At 43.5% G+C, this 18,280-nt stretch overlaps 1 protein-coding gene across 1 annotated transcript in view; it reads left to right on the top strand.

Moving 5' to 3' along the window:
- Positions 1–18,280, top strand: part of RBBP8NL (RBBP8 N-terminal like) — a 168,874-nt gene that overhangs the window by 85,275 nt on the left and 65,319 nt on the right. The window contains exons 3-4 of the mRNA XM_078650424.1: positions 14,595–14,637; positions 16,699–16,794. Coding sequence (XP_078506550.1) covers positions 14,595–14,637; positions 16,699–16,794 — 139 coding nt within the window. The remainder of the gene's footprint in view (positions 1–14,594; positions 14,638–16,698; positions 16,795–18,280) is intronic.

Here is an 18,280-nt window from a genome sequence, read left to right as displayed (position 1 = left end):
CTTCATGCCATGATAATGTAGTCCTTTCTCATCTGATGCTTCTAAGTCTCGTTTAGTTTGTCTCAATGCTCTCTCATGTCTTTCTACACTCTGTGTTGTCAGCTCCTCATTGTCAGTATTTACAACTTCAGTAGGGACAATGTTAGTATCTTTACTTACAGCAAAGGGAATGAAAATTGTTAATCCTATCCAGATAACTATCAGTACTACTATACTACATATACACACCTTGCAACACGTCTTAAAACGGCTGCAACTAGGTCTACCATTCACTGTTGAATCAGACATTTTAGCTCAGAAGGAGTGTTCTCACCCCTCTTTTTTACTTTTTTACACAACTAGCTTACTTTGTGCAAATTCACGGTGGCTCGTCTTCCTCTTCAGCTGAGTACTCTGGGACAGGTTCTCCGTCGCTCACGTCAGTTATATCAAGATCTTCAAGTTCTTCCAAAACCAGTGTCCATTCAGGAGACTTGTACTTTTTGTTGTGTCTTTTTATTCGCTCACTCCTTCTTTTGGAAGAGTCTTCTTCTTGCTCTGCTATTCGAGCACTTCTTCTTGCTTCTGCACGTTTTTCTTCCACTGTCTTTATTCTTAGTCTCAGTCTCTTTACAAACCTAGGCTCAAGGTTGTTTCTTTTCTTTAGTCTCTTAGTCGGTACTTGGACTTCACTTTCTTTTCTTCTTCTCTTGTTCTCTTTATCTTGTGGTAATTCTTCTCCACTTTCTTCTCCTACTTCCCTTATCTGACTAGTTCCAGGGCTAGCATCAAATTCTTCTGCCTGGTTGCTAATCTGGCCTTGTTCAGGAATATTTTGTTTTTGGCTTTCAATTGTCTCTGTTTCTGTTTCTGTTTCTGTTTCCTGAACCCGTTTTTCTAACCCTATCTGATCCTGTTCAAGCACTTCGATCTCTTGATTTTCTTCTGCTCGAACTATTACTCTAGGTCTAGTCTGTCCCTTATCCACATCAGGAGTTAGCGGAGGAGTATCAAACACTTGCTCTGTATCCTGCACTTGTTCAGTGTCGGGTACTTGTTCAGTATCCTGCACTTGTTCAGTATCGGGTACTTGTTCAGTATCGGATACTTGTTCAGTCTCGGGTACTTGTTCAGTATCGAGTATTTGTTCAGTCTTAATCACTGGATCTGTATCAACCACGTGCTCTGTCCCTGTCTGACCTTCTCCTTCCTCAGTTTTGATTTGAATCTCAAGTGGCTGAGGATCTTCGCCTGTGCCTTGCTGTTCCTGACTAGTCCACTCTCTACCTTCACTAAGTCGTTCTCTTGTTCTGATAGGATCTTCGGTCAGATCAATCATCGGTATCCATTCTTCTGGCCATATGCTTGGCAGCTCGTCTTCAGCTACTCCTGGCTCAGTTTCCTGGACCTCTTCAGCAGGCTGGTTTCTTGGCAGTTCGCAGTCAACTACTCCTGGGCCAACGTCTGCTGTTCCTGCAACCTGACTGGTGCTGGGCTGCTCGTTGTCAGCTGCTACTGGTCTGGCTTCTTCAGGGTCCTCTGCTGGTTGCCCTGGTTCTTCAAATCCTCTGTCTGGCAATACCTTCTGGGTGTGTCCGGCGTGGATCCACCGGGGAACACCTGCGACTTTCACTGCAGTGGTTGTCACCAGGATTACTTGGCGTTTCTTTCCCCACCTTGGTGCCAGACAGCTTGATCGAGTGTGCTTCTTTATTTTGACCCAGTCTCCTGGAACCAAGTTGTGGAGAGGAGTCGTTGGATTAAGGATGCCGTCGTCTCCAATCTGGCGAGAGATAGAACGCACTTGGTCACCCAATCTTCTGCAGTATTCAAGCACCAAATCATCAGTAATACTCAACAGTTTGCTTCCTGGCACCCATGCTTGTCTCATCACTCTTCCCATAATGATTTCATGGGGACTTAGGCCTGTCTTGCGGTCTGGAACACTTCTCAGTCCCATCAGGACCAGGGGCAGGGCCTTCACCCAGTTCATGCCAGTAGCATCTGTCAACTTTGCTAGTCTGTTTTTGATAGTTCCATTTACTTGTTCCACTATTCCAGAAGCCTCTGGGTGGTATGCACAATGGAGTTTCTGCCTTATCCCAAAGGCCTTACACAGTTCAGCCAGTATTTCATTCTGGAAATGTCCACCCTGGTCTGATTCAATAATGTATGGTATGCCGAATCTAGGTATCAGTTCTTTTAGTAAACACTTCGCTACTGTCAGTGCGTCACTTTTGGGAGTAGGGTAAGCTTCTACCCATTTCGAAAATACGCACACAATGACAAGGACATATCGCTTTCCTTCACAATGGGGCATGGTGATGAAATCAATCTGTATTTTTATAAAGGGACCCCCTGACCTCCCAATCTTGCTCAGTTCAACCATTGTCCTCTTGCCTGGGTTCATCTGTTGACATGACAGGCACCTCTGGCAGAGGGACTCTGCTACCTTCCTGAATTTCTTGCTGTACCAAGTCTGTTGAAATACCAGAATCATGGCATCCCTACCAATGTGTGATCCTTCATGTATTAATCTTGCCATTGTGCCAAGCAAGTGTCGGGGTAACACAGGCATACCAGTTGGACCTATGATGACACCATCCACACGTCTCGGTCTACATCCATCCTCTTTCCATTTCTCTCTTTCTTGCCAAGGAGCCGACTCCTGCCACTCTCTCACCTCATCCCATGTAGGCACTTCCTCAAACACCTGAAGCTGGCAGCTGGTTCCTGGCCCCCCTCGTTTTGGATTTACAATATACCGATCTTTGGCACACCATTGAGCCACTCGATCAGCATAATCGTTTCCCAATGATACTCTGTCCATGCTCCTTTTATGAGCAGCACATTTTACCACTGCCAGTTCTTTGGGCAACTGGATGGCCTCTAAAAGGTCATGAACCACCTTTGCATTCCGAATGGGAGTACCTGAGGAAGTCATGAATTCCCTCTGCAGCCATAATTGGCCAAAGTCATGCACAACGCCATAACAGTACTGACTGTCAGTATACACTGTTATGCGTAAGTCCTTCCCAATTTTGCAAGCCATTATCATGGCTATCAATTCGGCTACTTGTGCAGACTTGATGTTATATAAGTAACCTGCTTGTTCAATTTTTGTGAAAGACACTACTGCATAAGCAGCACTCAAGCCTCCTAATTCATGTCTTAGGCAGGACCCATCCACAAATAGTTCTTTATCATGCACAGGCAATGGTACTTCCTTTATGTCTGGGCGTGGCTTGGTACTGAACTCTGTCAGATCAATACAATCATGTTCATCATCATCCCTACCTTCCATTCCCAAGGGGTCGGGGAGTAAGGTGGCAGGGTTCAGAATACCGCACCTAACAATGCTCACATTTGCTGCACCCACAAGAATCCTCTCGTATTTAGTCAGCCGACTAGGGGTGAGATACTGTGTTTTAGTTCTGGTCAATAGAATTACCACTCCATGTGAAACATACACAGTCACAGGATGTCCCATGACAATGGACTCACTCTGTTCCAAACTTGCACAGGTAGCAGCTACTGCTTTTAGACAGCCTGGTAACCCAGCAGCTACTGGGTCCAGTGTGGCAGAGAAATAGGCCACAGGCCTCCTGGTTGTGCCATGTTCTTGAGTCAGGACTGACAATGCGCAATTATCGCGAGTGTCACAGAATAGGGCAAACTCTTTGGAATAATCTGGCATTCCCAACGCAGGGGCTGTACACAGACAATTTTTCAGTCTTGTGAAAGCCATTAAACTTTCATCGTCCCACTCTACAACATCTGGCATTCCTCTCGTGGTCATTTTTATCAAGGGCCTGGCTAAGGCTGCAAATCCCAGAATCCACTGCCTGCAGTACCCTAATACACCCAGGAACATTCTGACTTCTTTTTGAGTACGGGGCAACTGCATCTTTTGAATTATTCTCACTCTTTCTGAAGTGACTTTTCTGACACCCTTTTCTATCTGGTGTCCCAGATACTTCACTGATTTTGCACAGAACTGTAGTTTGTCAGGGGCCACTTTATGCCCTTTCTCACACAGGTGATTTAGGAGGGCAATGGTGTCAACTACACAGTCCCTGTGACTTTTAGACGCCAGTAGAAGGTCGTCTATGTACTGCACTAACACAGAGTTCCCAGGTAAGGTCAGAGTCTCTAGACATTTCTTCAAGATCTGATTAAAGATAGAGGGACTCTCTGTATACCCTTGAGGGACCCTGTTCCAACAATACACGTGACCCTCGAAAGCAAATGAGAAAAGAAATTTGCTGTCGGGGTGCAGGGGTATCGAAAAGAATGCATGACACAAATCAATCACAGTGAACCACTCAGCATCCCAAGGAATTTGGTACAGAATTACTGCAGGGTTCGGGACAATAGGGCAGCAAGGAACTACAATTTTGTTAACCTTTCTCAGGTCCTGCACTACCCTATACTTGCCACTAGGCTTTTTGATGCCCATAATCGGTGAGTTGCATGGGCTGCTCATCACTTCCTGTATGATGTTTCCTTCCAATAATTTTTGTATTTCCAGAGTGACACCTGCTTTCCCTTCAGCATTCATTCGGTAGGGCCTAGTGTTAGGATATACTGCATTGTCTTTGATGGCTATTTGTATGGGGTCCACATCTTTCATCAACCCCACATCCTTTCCAGTGAAATCCCACACCTCTGGCTTTACAGCTTCCTGTAGTTCTTGGGGCAAGTCCTGCAGGGTCAATCTTTTAATTTCTGAGTCAGGTCTAAGCAACAATAATTTATAAATGCCGTCTTCATCTGGGGTCTGTATTTCAACACCCTTTGGTGTGCAAAAGATGGTACAGTTCATTTTGCACAGCAAATCACGTCCCAGTAAATTTACTGGACTGGTGTCACAGACGACAAATCTATGCATCTGTTTAAAATTTCCAATTGAAATCTCCATTGGTTCGGTAACAGGAGTACTAATCAATTGATTAGATACACCCACTACTTGGATATTTTCTCCCGAGAGGGGTAGGTTTGGAACGTCCACTGTTCTTACAGTAGAACGGGTAGCGCCAGTGTCCAACAGAAAGGTGACATCATTTCCGTCAACCTTTCCTTCAATATATGGTCCAGACTGGTCTACCGGCAAGGAAGCGCCAAGTACGCACTCCTCGTCCTCCCCTCTCAGGCCCCGTCAGTCCTGATCATTACAAAGGAAGGTATCATTCAGCAGATACTGCGAAGTTGCTGTATTTCTGTTCTCCCCGCTTTCCCAAACCTCTATCTCTTCATTTTCTGCCTGTCTTCCCCTGTATACCTGTTTGGGTGCTCGAGGCACCTGAACTGTTTTTACCTGGGGTTGAGTCTTTCTTGGTCTTTCTTTCTGCGTCTGTGGAATTAAATCAGGAGTTGTCTCATTAACATCGACTAATTGGGGACACTCGTTTCGCCAGTGTCCAATTTCGCCGCACTGATGGCAGGGAAATTTTTTCATAGCCTCTTCCCTGCTAAATTTGGGCCGGGGCTTTCCTCCACCCCCTCCCCCAGGACTTTTGTTCTCAGCATTTTTAACCATGTTACTCAATTGTTTTTCCTGTTGTTCTGCGAGCTTCACCTGAGCCCACATAACCTTCTCCTTAAGGGCCTTTTTCTTTTCTGCCATCTCGTCCTCGCAGTACTTAGCGTACCGCAGGACCTCATCCATTTTCTTAGTATGCCAACAGATTTTATTGTCTTTTATCCACTGACAAATTTCAGGTCTTAAACCATTTACAAACCTGTAAATAAAGTGCGTCATATCCTTCAGGTCGATGTTGTCAATACCACTGTATGTTTTAAATACCTGCAATAACCTCTCATAGAAAGAGTGCACTGTCTCGTCCCTTTCCTGTGTTGTTCTATCTATTTTTGTCCAATCAGTTTCCTTTGCGGGCACCCTTTCCTTCAAGTGCTGAATTACCTGGTCATATTTTCGCATGACATCCTTTGATGGCTCCCCTGTTTCCTTGTTTCTGGGATACTCTTCACTGGGCCAATCTATGGCTATTTTACACTGGGTCCATAAATCTACCGGAACCACAATATCGAAAAACCCATCCAGGTCTTTCCACAGACATTTCTGTACCTTCACGAACCTTTCCACCTGCCGGTACCAGTCAACTGGTTTCTCTCTTAATTTTGGAAAATCGTTCGTGAAGGACACAATATCCTGCCTAGACCAGGGGACATGCACATATTTCCCCCCTGGAACTTCGCGCATGGGGCATAACTGTTCAGGTTTTTCTACCTCTCTTAAAGCAAACTCGGGAGTCACTTGTCGGGAGCGAACCTCTTCCCTCTTTTTCGCCCACCTGCTTCTCCATTTCTCCACATCTCCCCATTTCTGCAGTACTCCCATTAATTCTTTAATCTGCAACTTCTTCCCTGCCACATTCAGGTGTTCTATATCTTTGTCTGAGAAGTCTGCTCTGTACGGTTTCTGTAAGGGCTTGGATTTTGAGATATCTACCCCCATACTAACTGCCGTTTCGGTCAGTTTTTCGTGGAGCACTCTGGTGTTCCTTGTAAAGCTTTTACATATGAACGACAATTCTTCTTCAGAGTAGGTATTCAATCGATCCAACCCCACATTTCCTGCCATTAATTCTTCTATTTCAACCCTCAGCTTGTAGAGGTCTAAAGGCTTTGTTTGCGGAGTCTGCTTCTCTAATTCACGACTCCAACTCTCAATTTCATCCGCAGTTACCAGAGAGACATTCCTAGTACCTGTTGCTGTCTCTAATTTAATTTCTTTTGTATTAAAAGGATTATACCTCTGCTGTATTCCCTTTCCGGTCTGTTTGTTTGGCAAGTCCAGGAACGCAACTTCAGACTCGCACTCACTGGACTGATCATCTATGATGATTGGTTCCTGTCTCGGGGTTGCTATGACTGGAGTCATGACTGGAGTAATCGGATTTCCCTGACCATTTCCGTATAACGGGACCACCGGTCCAATAGTTACTGGAATGGTCAATGCCTCAGGACTGGTATTTATCTGAGAAATTTTCTGAATTATTTCTGTTCTTTGTCTAGCTAGAGCCTCTTGCTCCTTTTCCACTAGTACCCTTCTTAAAGTTGTGTCATGTAATATCTGTGGGGTCAATGGAGGAGTAAAACTCGGGGCAGTAGGCAGAGGAGTAAAACTCGGGGCAGTAGGATGCGTTTCACTTGGTCCTCCACCATAATTTGGTTTCGGGAATAAAGTTCCAGTATTAAAGGACCTGCGCTCTTCCCCATATGGAGGTTGAACAAAAGGCAGTCCTGAATTCGATGGTTTCTCTTCGCTTTCATACAAGGGTCTGGGGAAAAAAGTTTTCGTACGTGGATATTTTTCTTCCTGACTTGCGGGCACTTTGGGATATATATCCCTTGTTTCCGCCAGTTCGGGTTTTTCAGGATAGGGCAATACTTGACCACCCCCTCCCAGTCCCAGGGACCTGTCTTCTTCCTTTAGGAAGGGGCGTCGGGGAACATCTCCTACACTGGAAGGTCGGGTTCCCTCACTGTAAGGTGGCGGACTTCTGGTACAGATGTCATCTATTAATTCATCATCTGAATCCCCCAGGGCCCCCCAATGCTTACATTTTTCAGTACTTTTCTCACCCGCTGCAGGGTTGTGACATGCCGGCATCATGGGAAACAGACCCTCAACAATCATGCTCTGCCTCCACTGTTTCATCCTTTTATCCCTGGACTCCTGTTTCAGCCTGGGGTACCACTTGGTCAAACCCTTGTCCATTCGGGGTCTTTCTCTTTCAAAAGCCTCAATCTCCCATTCCTCTAATGCCTCATACTGCGTTAGTCTCGGTCTGGGATGCAGTTCATTCATTCGGGTTCTTAAATTAAATAAGATCCTACCATTGAAAGTACCATCTAACGGAAAAGCCAATACTCCGTCATCTTTTGTGTACTTCACCCAATTCTCCAGCCACACACAGGTATTGTACCCTCGGTCAAACATCATGAATGAGGCGGGAGTATTGGGTGCTGGGACAAGAACACCTTCCCTAGATTTAATCGGTTTGTCCATTTTAAAATAATTTTTCACCTTATTTACAAGGGACATTTTTCTCTTAGTTCCGTACATAATATCGTATCTGTTAGCCTTCCACTGATCCCTTTCAAAACCTAGATGCCTTGGATCAGGTCGCGTCTCTGTAGTCCGCGAGTGCCACATACGACTTCTGCGCTAACTTTGTTTACAAACTACCTCCAATCAGAATGCGTTTCAGAAAATTCGCACAACCAATGGGTGCGCGACACAAAATAAGCTCCGCCAATGGGTGCGCGGCCCCTTCGTGAGACAGTTCCCACGCTCCGGCGCTCACCCCTCCTTTACAATTTCAGCTCCGCTACCCGCCCGCTGCTTCTACCAATCCCAGCGCGGCACAGAGTGACGTCAGAGGCGCTTCGCGACTGACTCCCTCCCTTCACAAGGTAACGGAAACTTTCTTTCTTTTAAAGTGCTCAGTGCTTGGTTATTTTACAACAAATACACATTCGCCACAGTGCTCAAGTGTCTAGACAGAGAAAGAGTTCTTTTACTGCAAGTAAACTACTTCCATTTACTTTTCACTCGCTGCGGGCAGATCTCTTCCGCCTACCCTTCACTCTAGCATCGGTGAACCTGTTATTCCCCTAAACTCATCCACTTCTTTCCGGGATATATTCCGAGTTTTAAGGTTTCTCAGCGGACCCCTCTGCTTTCACGCTAGCTCCGAGGAACCTGCTACTCTTCCGATGTGACCCTTACTAGGTTACGCCACTATGGGAATTTTGCCAATGAACCCCGTTACTGTCATTTATTCACACATGTATTCAGAAAACCCTAGTTAGTGCTTCCCGGTTATCCTAACCTGCACCTAACTTTCCTCGAACCTGTGACCTCAGGACAATGGATTCTATTCACCACTTGCCCTTTCAATTCCCCGGGGAGTTCCAGACAACATATAACAATTACGAACGCATGGGTTAATACATATATCAATATAACAGTAAGAAAACAGTTTAAAACATTTCATGAATTTTCAAAGCAAACATTTCAAGTGGGTGATCAATCCTCCCGAAGTGCCTACTCTTGTAGCAGCATCGATATACTAGCAGCTTCCGACTTAACTAGCCTAACTAGTCCCTGCCTTACTCTCAACTAGTCCCTAACCATCCTCTGATCTACCAGAAAACTGATAGAGCGCGCGAGGCCACCCGGCCAACAGTTTCCGCCGTTTCCGGCTTCAGGGCCCATATACTTTTCAAATCACCACATACATCGATCGGGTGACTTCACGAGCTCTATCAAGTTGGTGTGTGTGTGTTCCCTGCTACCAAATTTCAGTGCACCCGACTTACCATCCACCGATGCGGGTGCCTAATGACCACAATGAATCAGGGAGCTAGCTGTAAAGGAAAGGCAGCAAAATACAAACCCAACCAATAATATTCAAATACTGTTTAAATGACCACGGACAACTGGAAGGTTTAAAATGTTTATCTAAATTCAATATTTTCTTGCATGAGGTACAGTAAAATAAGGCAATCAATAACCAAGATAACGTAAATCACATAGGCAGAAAGAAATAATGACAAAGTAATCATCAAAGTACTAATAAAATGTAACGAGAAAAGATACTATATAAGTCAGTATTATCTAGACAGTGATAGACTAAGTGTGTGTGACTATAAAAGAACTTATAATGAATAACACGCTTCACTTAAGGAAAAAGGGCCTTTGAACAACCTAGGCAACGAAGTTCTAGACCATATCAGAAAATGACACACTGCTATGCAAAATATAATTTCTAACAAATGAGAAGACATAGGAATAACTTTGCAAAATTATAAATGACTTTCAATAGTTGCGGAAAGGCATGGAAATATAACATATGCAATGTTTAACTTTATTGAAGCAAAAGTTAGAAATTCAGAAGGTGCAAGAATTTCAAGAGGTTCAGAGTAATATTTACCTAGAAACGGTGTGGAAACCAAACCCTGGCCACGGGTCAGTTAAGGACGGAAAACCCTCAAGGAAGGATACCCCTTCAAGGGACAGCAGGTGCAGAATGGACACCCAGGATAGGACAGGATACCCTCGGAAAAGGAATCAGGACAGGACCCTCAGGACGGGACAGCAAACCCTCAGGACAGGACCCTCTTCAGGACAGGACCGGAACCCACAGTTCGGAAGCAACGCCTGCGCTCCACCCGCTCTGCAGCTATCGATCAAGACCCCGATTGGGTCAGCGAACTCCCAGCTAAGTGCCTTGCCAGCACTTTAAGGTTCAGTAAAACCTTAGTCTATGGTCAAATTCGGACAGAGTGCTCCGCAGCGCTCTGTATCTTCAGTCACCTATTGAGTACGATGGGTCAGTGACAGGTCAGCTAAACCAGACAAGTCGGACGGTTCACTAGGTGAACCCAGGGTAGATATACAGTTTGGGGACAGTGTACCACCCCCCAATGTTGCAAAGTGTCAGAATCCCTCAATTTCGATTGGTCCTAAGGTAGGGTTTGGGTAACACACCAATCACAATACACGATTTGAAGCCTTCATTTACATATTTGGGTACCGCCTAGCAGGTTTGGGGTTCCCATGAGCTAACAGTAGCGCAACAATACAATGTAACATATAAGAAGCCACATTCGCTGTTCTCGCAGGGCAGAGGTGACTTTCTCAGGAGCATCTCGCCCATCACTGCCAGCTGGCTATGTTCCATCAGCCAAGGTCCCTCGTGCTGCCGAATGTCGCACAGGCGCAGAAGGGACCTCCAATATGGCTCTCCTCTCACTCAGACCCCCATTGCCCGCGGTACATGAAAAGTAAGCGAAAACAAATTAATACATCATAATGTCATTATGAAAACACATCACATGGTTTGTACTTTTAACTCATCATCAAGAAATAAACTTATGCAATTAACTGTTAGCTACATTTAGACGAAACACAAGAGCAGTGGCACGAGCAGTACCACATGATAAGCACAGCTATGAATTACGCATGCGCATAACTTTCCCTCCACTTCTGCAGACACGTCAGGACACGTGAGTGTGGCTGACGCATGCGCAGTAACTAAAATACAAGCGGCGGCCATTTTAAAGGACATGGATTAATTTCATTAGAAATACACATAGGCAAGCGTCTTAAACTTTACTCAAACTTAATATAAACGTTAGTAAAACATACACGGGTTACCTTATTACACATAAATGAGGTTCTTGATTTCGGCAAGCCGCAAAATATGCGAAGCTTTGCTTCATCAAAAGGACCTGTCCTCATGGAGGGTTGCAAATAAAGACAAGGTGGTACTAAGGAGGGATTATCAAGCCTATTATCAAATCAGAAGCCAGCATTTACAAAGGACAATGAGTCAAGCCAATGAAAAATATGGGCGGAGCTTCAACTCCATACTCGAATACAGCATGCCTCGCAGAGCAGCACATTTTAGGTTCGACCTAAAAACACAAACTCGTGTGGCACACTATTTTTTATATACACGTGCTAAAAGGCATTGCGTACGTGTTCGTGTTTTTAGAGCTGTAACACAACGCTGTTTTTCAGGGCTTGTGAAAACCAACAAGAAGTTACAAATAAAAAAAAATTAAAAACACTAAAACGGGCGCATTGTTTATTGGTAAAAGATGCCCATAGACAATGCTGAGTGTTTGACCGATGAATCACATCGCCACGAGGAAGACGCCGTACTCGGGACTGGACAGACGAACAGGCCATTGTGGAGCCATTTGGGACTATTGGAGTGACACTACCAAGTTAATTTGTACATCGAATCAATCATTGACGTTACACCCACGTCTGTCCAGACCTCTATACCGGCTTTTACTTACCGACTACACCGATACAGCGTTCCTATGTGACTGTCCTTCCTCACCCGCCGAACAATCTTCAGATACCCTTAATGGGTTGGAATTATCACCAGTTGTGGGGGATTTATTTTTTCGTATCTATTAGGATCTAGCCCTGAAGAATTGGAGTGTACTGTACTCCAATGAAACACGTGTCGGCTGGCAAAACAACAAGATCAACAAGCGTCAACTGCTTTTCTCTTCTAATTTCGCAAATTGTCATATTATATGTTTGATGGTTATGTGTGTGCACAGGTTTCCTTCACTTTAAGTAGATGTATGCGTAGCATTACATTTTTTAAGGGGTTGTTAGGGTCACCCCTTTCCTTGTAGCACCACTCGAATAGGACTTGACCAGTTAATTTGCCAATTATCCAGCGGAGCGCAACCACTCCCTCATACTAAGAACTCTCTTCTTTGGTAGTAAATGCTGAGTGTTTGTGTTTCTTGACTCAGGTTTTGGGCTGGGCACGGATCGTTTTGGGCTCGAGGGTCTATGAGGGTCCCGAGCCGAGCCACTGCTGGACATCTGGCTCGAGGCAGGCTCGGGCTTTTAAGGGCTCGCCCACCTCTAGTTGTGTCAGTATTTGTTGCACCGGTTCAGGTACGTTTGTGCATGCCCAAGCACGAATGCAGAATGTTTGAAATGTCTTCCTTGGGGTCATATGGGTGGGGCGAGGAAAACGGATTGGTGACTCTGCTGTCTCAGCTCAATAACCCCGCTGATTTATGGCACCTCCTTTTTGACTAGCTTGTGATTCCTTTCAGAGAGTTATCTACAATTGGGCCATGAGAAAAAATACTGAAGTTAACGCTAGTGAGTGTTGGGCCGACTAAAATGCTGATGGATATTAACAACCTACTGTTACAAAATATATATTTTCTTTTGTGCTTGCTATGAAGCCTTCAGACTTGAGAGGTGCTATAAAATTACTTTAAATAAAAAATACTCCCGTGGCACGCTCTTGTCAATTCATCTGCTCACCTTCTAACCTCAGCCATGAATTTAGTCCTCGAGCACTCCCCAAACGCTTTTGTATGTTTCATAACATTCTCTAATCTCCCCATACCATTATATGAATCCGGATCCATCTAAATCCATTCTTTTAATTCCTGTATTAGGATTCATTTCCTGAGGACCACGTATTTAGGGCCATATGTATCAAGCCCAAATGGGTTCGCAAACACCGAAATTCACAGAATTTCGGCGTTTGCAAACTCTTTTCCGCAAACTGGTATGTATGAAAGAATTTGGGCACAAAATAAGGAATTGCAAAATTTGCGATTCCTTATTTTGCGATTACATTTAAGGAATCGCAAATTTTGCGATTCCTTAAATGCAATGTATTAAGCCAAAAAAATTTCAAAAATGCCCTTATGGAATCGCAAATTACCACCAACTTCTAGTTGGTGGTACGTTGCGATTTCCTTGAAAAATGCACATTTCAGCATTTTTCAAAGTGCCATGTGACGCACATACATGCCCTTAGGGCATGTATGTGCACCACATGTGCACCCATACTTATTTCAGGGGTGCAACAGGGTGTCCTTTGGACACCCCTGCACCCTTGCAATTATTCTCAATTTGCGATCAGCAAATTGCGAATCACAAATTGAGAATAAATTCCCATTCCTTCCTATGGGCCAGGAGGCCCATAGAAATGAATGGGAAAGCATTCCTTAATTGCCAATTCACAATTTGCCAATTCGCAATTAAGGAATATCAAGAAATCACAAAAAAATTGCGATTTTCTTGATACATACCAATTAGCGATTCTGAAATAGCGATTTCTTAAAAATTGGTATCTTGATACATATGGCCCTTAAACACAACATTAACCCTAACTCCCTTTACACAGGTCCTTTCATTACCACTCACTCTCAAACTCTCTCCCAATTTCCCTTGTTGTCCCGTGTTCAACAGCCCCTTCTTTGACCTCTGAAGGCACCATTATGTCCCTGGACCATTGCCTGCCTCCATCGACAATGCGATTTTTTATAGAGCGAACATTACCCGAAGGTGTCAGAGCGATTTACATAAGAACCAGTTGCGATACATAAAAATTAGGATTACATGCGTTGCATACAAGATACAAACAGAAAAAAATTGCAAATGTACATGTTATAGAGTCACACAAGGAGGAGATACAAACAGAAAAAAAATGGCAAATGTAAAGGTAGTAAAGTCATTCAAGGAAGGGATACGAATGGATATACTCTAAGAGTCACATAGGAATGGTAAAGAGTACAAAGGTCTACTGAATATACTAGTGATTAGAGTTATCTCTATATACATAGGCAAGTGTTACGGATGGATATACTCTAAGAGTCACATAGGAATGGTAGATAGTTCAAAGGTCTACTGCATATACTAGTGATTAGAGTTATCTCTATATACATAGGGAAGGGATACGAATGGATATACTCTAAGAGACGCATAGGAATGGTAGAGAGTACAAAGATCTACTGCATACACTAGTGATTGGAGTTATCTCTATATACATAGATATACAAATAGATTTTCTCAGGTCAAGACCCCAAAAAACAGGAGAGCAGAGTTCCATTAAGTGGGGTCGGAGGGGGGACGCAGTCACAACACCAAGGGAGGGATACAAGGGTATGGAGAAAAGGCAATGAATGTGCAGGGCACGCCCACCGGATACCTGTCACTCTTTTCCTGGGTCCCAATCATGTTTGTGCTGCACGTTCAGTTTCACCTCTTCTCCCATGTTTCTAATTGTCCCTTGTTTTTCCAGGGCTGCAAGCAAAGCTGGCCGAGCTGACGATGGAGAAGTGTCGGTGAGTCTGAGAGAAGTACAGTTACAGCATAATTTTCCACATATTATGGATTTACTGGGTTTACCGCATAATCCACCATCTGATGCATAATTTGCAGATTTCAGCAAAATGCCCTCCTTAGATGGAGCAAACGTTATTAAAATGCTCCACCTGAGTACCCGTGTTAATCCTGTATCTATACATTGAGCTACTGAGACCTCTGATAGTGGTAAGATCCCTTTTTGATCACTTACAAGTAAGATGTGTGTCTGCAGCAGGAGATAAAAACCCCCTACATGTAAATGTGATCAAAGTTGGGTAGATAGGAGAATCCTTTCTTTGTCATTAAAAGGTTTTTCCATTATTCAAGTGAATTCAGGTTTAAATCAGTATCCATGAGCAATCTTTACATCAAAAGGGCATGTAGAATACAGAAGCATCTCCCAAATTATCTATTATTATTAAGAGGCACTATTTTAGGTTTTAGGTGCAGCACCTGCATAATAAACGTGTAATGTACAATGCTGTTCAGCATCGCTTTTCCTTATTGAAAACAGGTGCTTCCAGAGGAAATAGCCGAGGTAAACACAGATTAAAACCAACTCAAGACAAGATTTAAAACATGGCGGTGATGCACAGAATAAAAGAAGCACACCTTTTATTACCCGTAGACAATACACATTGACTAGCTTTGTGCAGAGTGAACAATTGCATATGATTTACAAAAACTATTTTACTCTGAAGCGTAGACAGGACACTGTTTTTAACATGGCATTCCTCATACAAGACAACACCATTAACTGCTGGTGAATAACATTTTAAATATGATCTACGTAATGGGCTTGGTTTTCGTTTTAAAGACACGTATATTTTATAGCACTGAGATGCCTTATGCGTGTCAAAATGCCAGATAAAAATGCTACAGAGTATGCTGGATAATTTGGATAATTTCATAATATGCTGTGCAATTTGCCTTTCCCAGTCACATAAATTAGTCAACCTTTCCCCATAATTCGGCCACAATTCCTGCATAAATCCAGTGGCCCTGACACACATACATCAGAATGATTATGCTATTGCAAATGTCCTACACAACTCTCAAATGTTCGCGTGAATTGCTCATATGTCTAAAAGCTGCCTCGTCCTTGAATTTGCAGACTTACCCCCAGATTCATCATTGTCCTCTTTTGCGAGTCCTTAATAGCGATTATTAAGGAATCGCTATTAAAGACTAGCAAAACGGGATGCATGTAGAAATTGCAATTTATTTTGCGATTTCTACTGCTTCCTTATTTGCGAATGGCTAATTGCTAATCGCAAATAAGGAATGGCTTTCCACATTCCTATGGGCCTCAAGGCCCATAGGAATGAATGGGGAGTCATTCCTTATTTGCGATTAGCAATTAGCGAATCGCAAATAAGGAAGCGATTTTAAGGGTGCCAGGGTGTCCAAAGGACACCCTGTAGCACCCCTGAAATGCAAATGTACACTGGTGTTGCGCACACACATGTCCAAAGGACATGTGTGTGTGTGTAACATACAACTTAGAAAAATGCACTAAAGTGCATTTTTCTAAGTTTACGCTATTTACCACGAAGTTACACTTCGCAGTAAATAGCGGCCCCATATTGCGAATTCGCAATTTTAAAAAGGTTCATGAATAGCATTTAAAGAATCTCTAATTGAGATTCCTTAAATGCGATTCTTCGCAATATAGCGATTTCTAGTATAGCGATTTTTGCATTTGGGATGATGAATCCCAAATGCAAAAATAGCGCTCGCAAAGGGCCAGATTCTCAGAATCTGGCCCATTGCGAGCCGATTTCAGTATGATGAATCTTAGAGCCTACCACATGTTAAATAAAATCCAAAATAACAAGGTAAACAATTGTTTTACCCCCGTAGCACATCCGGTTTCCTCCCCTCTCTCTACTTGCCCCCAGGAATGGTGGTGGGAAATATTCATTTCTACCCATATTGGGACTCCTGTAACCATCCACTAAGAATAGAAATCTGCATAGGGCCTTGCTGTGGAAGCAAAGTAACCTCAAATCTTCACCCACCTCTCACCCCAACTCCAGGGACACGCAGAGAATTGAAGAGTTGTTTGGAAAAAACCATCTCCTGAGGGAACAGCAGAAGGTCCTGAACGAAAACGTGAAAGTGCTGGAAAATCGGTAGGTTGGCGACCTACAAATATTTGTGTTTGATTGTCGTGGTTCGTCAAACATCTGTATTGTGCGCATTATCTTATGTTAAGGGGCATTTTTAGACCGAGGAGTACTATGGTGCATGTCCTCTTGCTGCAGTTGGTCTTAATTTGTTTTGTTGGTTTAACTCAGAGCAGGATGTACCTGATGAGGGTCTAGTGGTGTGAACTTTCACCAAATGATGCGTGTCCTAACCACCATTCCCCCACATTGTAGATCTTGAGTTGCCTGCTGCTGATTTAGAGTGATTGTGTTTATGAGTTTTACCGCTATATGTATCAAGCTATTTAGCATTCGCAAAGGCCGAAATTCTGCGAATTTCGGCCTTTGCGAATGCTAATTAGACAAATGGAATGTATCAAACTAGTTTGATGCAAAATAAGGAATAGCAAAATTTGCTAATCCTTATTTTGCGATTGCACTTAAGGAATTGCAAATTTTGCGATTCCTTAAATGCAATGTATCAAACAAATAAAATGCAAAAAATGCCATTAAGGATTAGCAAATTACCACCAACTTCTAGTTGGTGGTAATTTGCGAATTCTTATCAAAAATCTTTTTTGATAAAAACCAAAGGTGCCATATGACGCCCATGTGCGCCATATGCCCCCAAATGTCTTTTTCAGGGGTGCAGCAGGGTGTTCTTGAGACACCCCTGCACCCTTGGAAACATCCCTAATTTGCGATCAGCAAATTGCTAATTGCAAATTGCACTTTCATTCCTATGGGCCTCCTGGCCCATGGAAATGAAGGGGTAATTTGCGATTGACAATTTGCTAATCTCAAATTAAGGAATGCTAAGGAATCGCTATTGGAAAGCGATTTTGTACATACATACCGTTTTGCATTTCCTAAATAGCGATTCCTTAAAATTCGCTATTTAGGAAATGCAAAATGGTTTGTTGATACATATAGCGGTTAATCTCTATGCACAGGGATGATGTGTTTTGTTGTGTTCATCTAGATGCTAATTCCAGTGGTCAACACCAGAGTTTCTGTTCAAAAGTATTTATTAGAGCAACAACAAAGAAAAAACCATCCGACACGTGTTTCGTCACACATGGGAGTTTTCCTGTGACTCTTCAGGGCTGTATGGCTATGTGGAAGACCGGTGCGGTCACTACGCCAATTATGGGTCAGACTTCGGAATTTGGTTGGACCCAGTGTCTTACAGTCCTGCAACACTCCATACTTCAAGTTGGTCGGCGTGCCACATGTATATTCTCAAGGAAGGCCTGGTTTTTTGAACGAATGATGCTAGGACTGAACAAGGGATCCCTCACAGAAACCAATGGGTATGGTGCTAGGCGCTAGATTGGTTTAGCTTTGTTGGACCTACATCAAGACTGAGGCTGCTCTCCCCCACAGTTTCACAATCCGGATTCCTACACGGTCTTTTCAACTGCTCATATACGTGTCTAGCATCGCGAAATACGCATTGCAGTAGTTGTGT

The sequence above is a fragment of the Lissotriton helveticus genome, chromosome 7 (assembly GCF_964261635.1).
Source record: "Lissotriton helveticus chromosome 7, aLisHel1.1, whole genome shotgun sequence".
Taxonomy (NCBI): domain Eukaryota; kingdom Metazoa; phylum Chordata; class Amphibia; order Caudata; family Salamandridae; genus Lissotriton; species Lissotriton helveticus.
The sequence above is the reverse complement of the archived record's forward strand: the minus strand, read 5'-3'. Positions and strand labels throughout refer to the sequence as shown.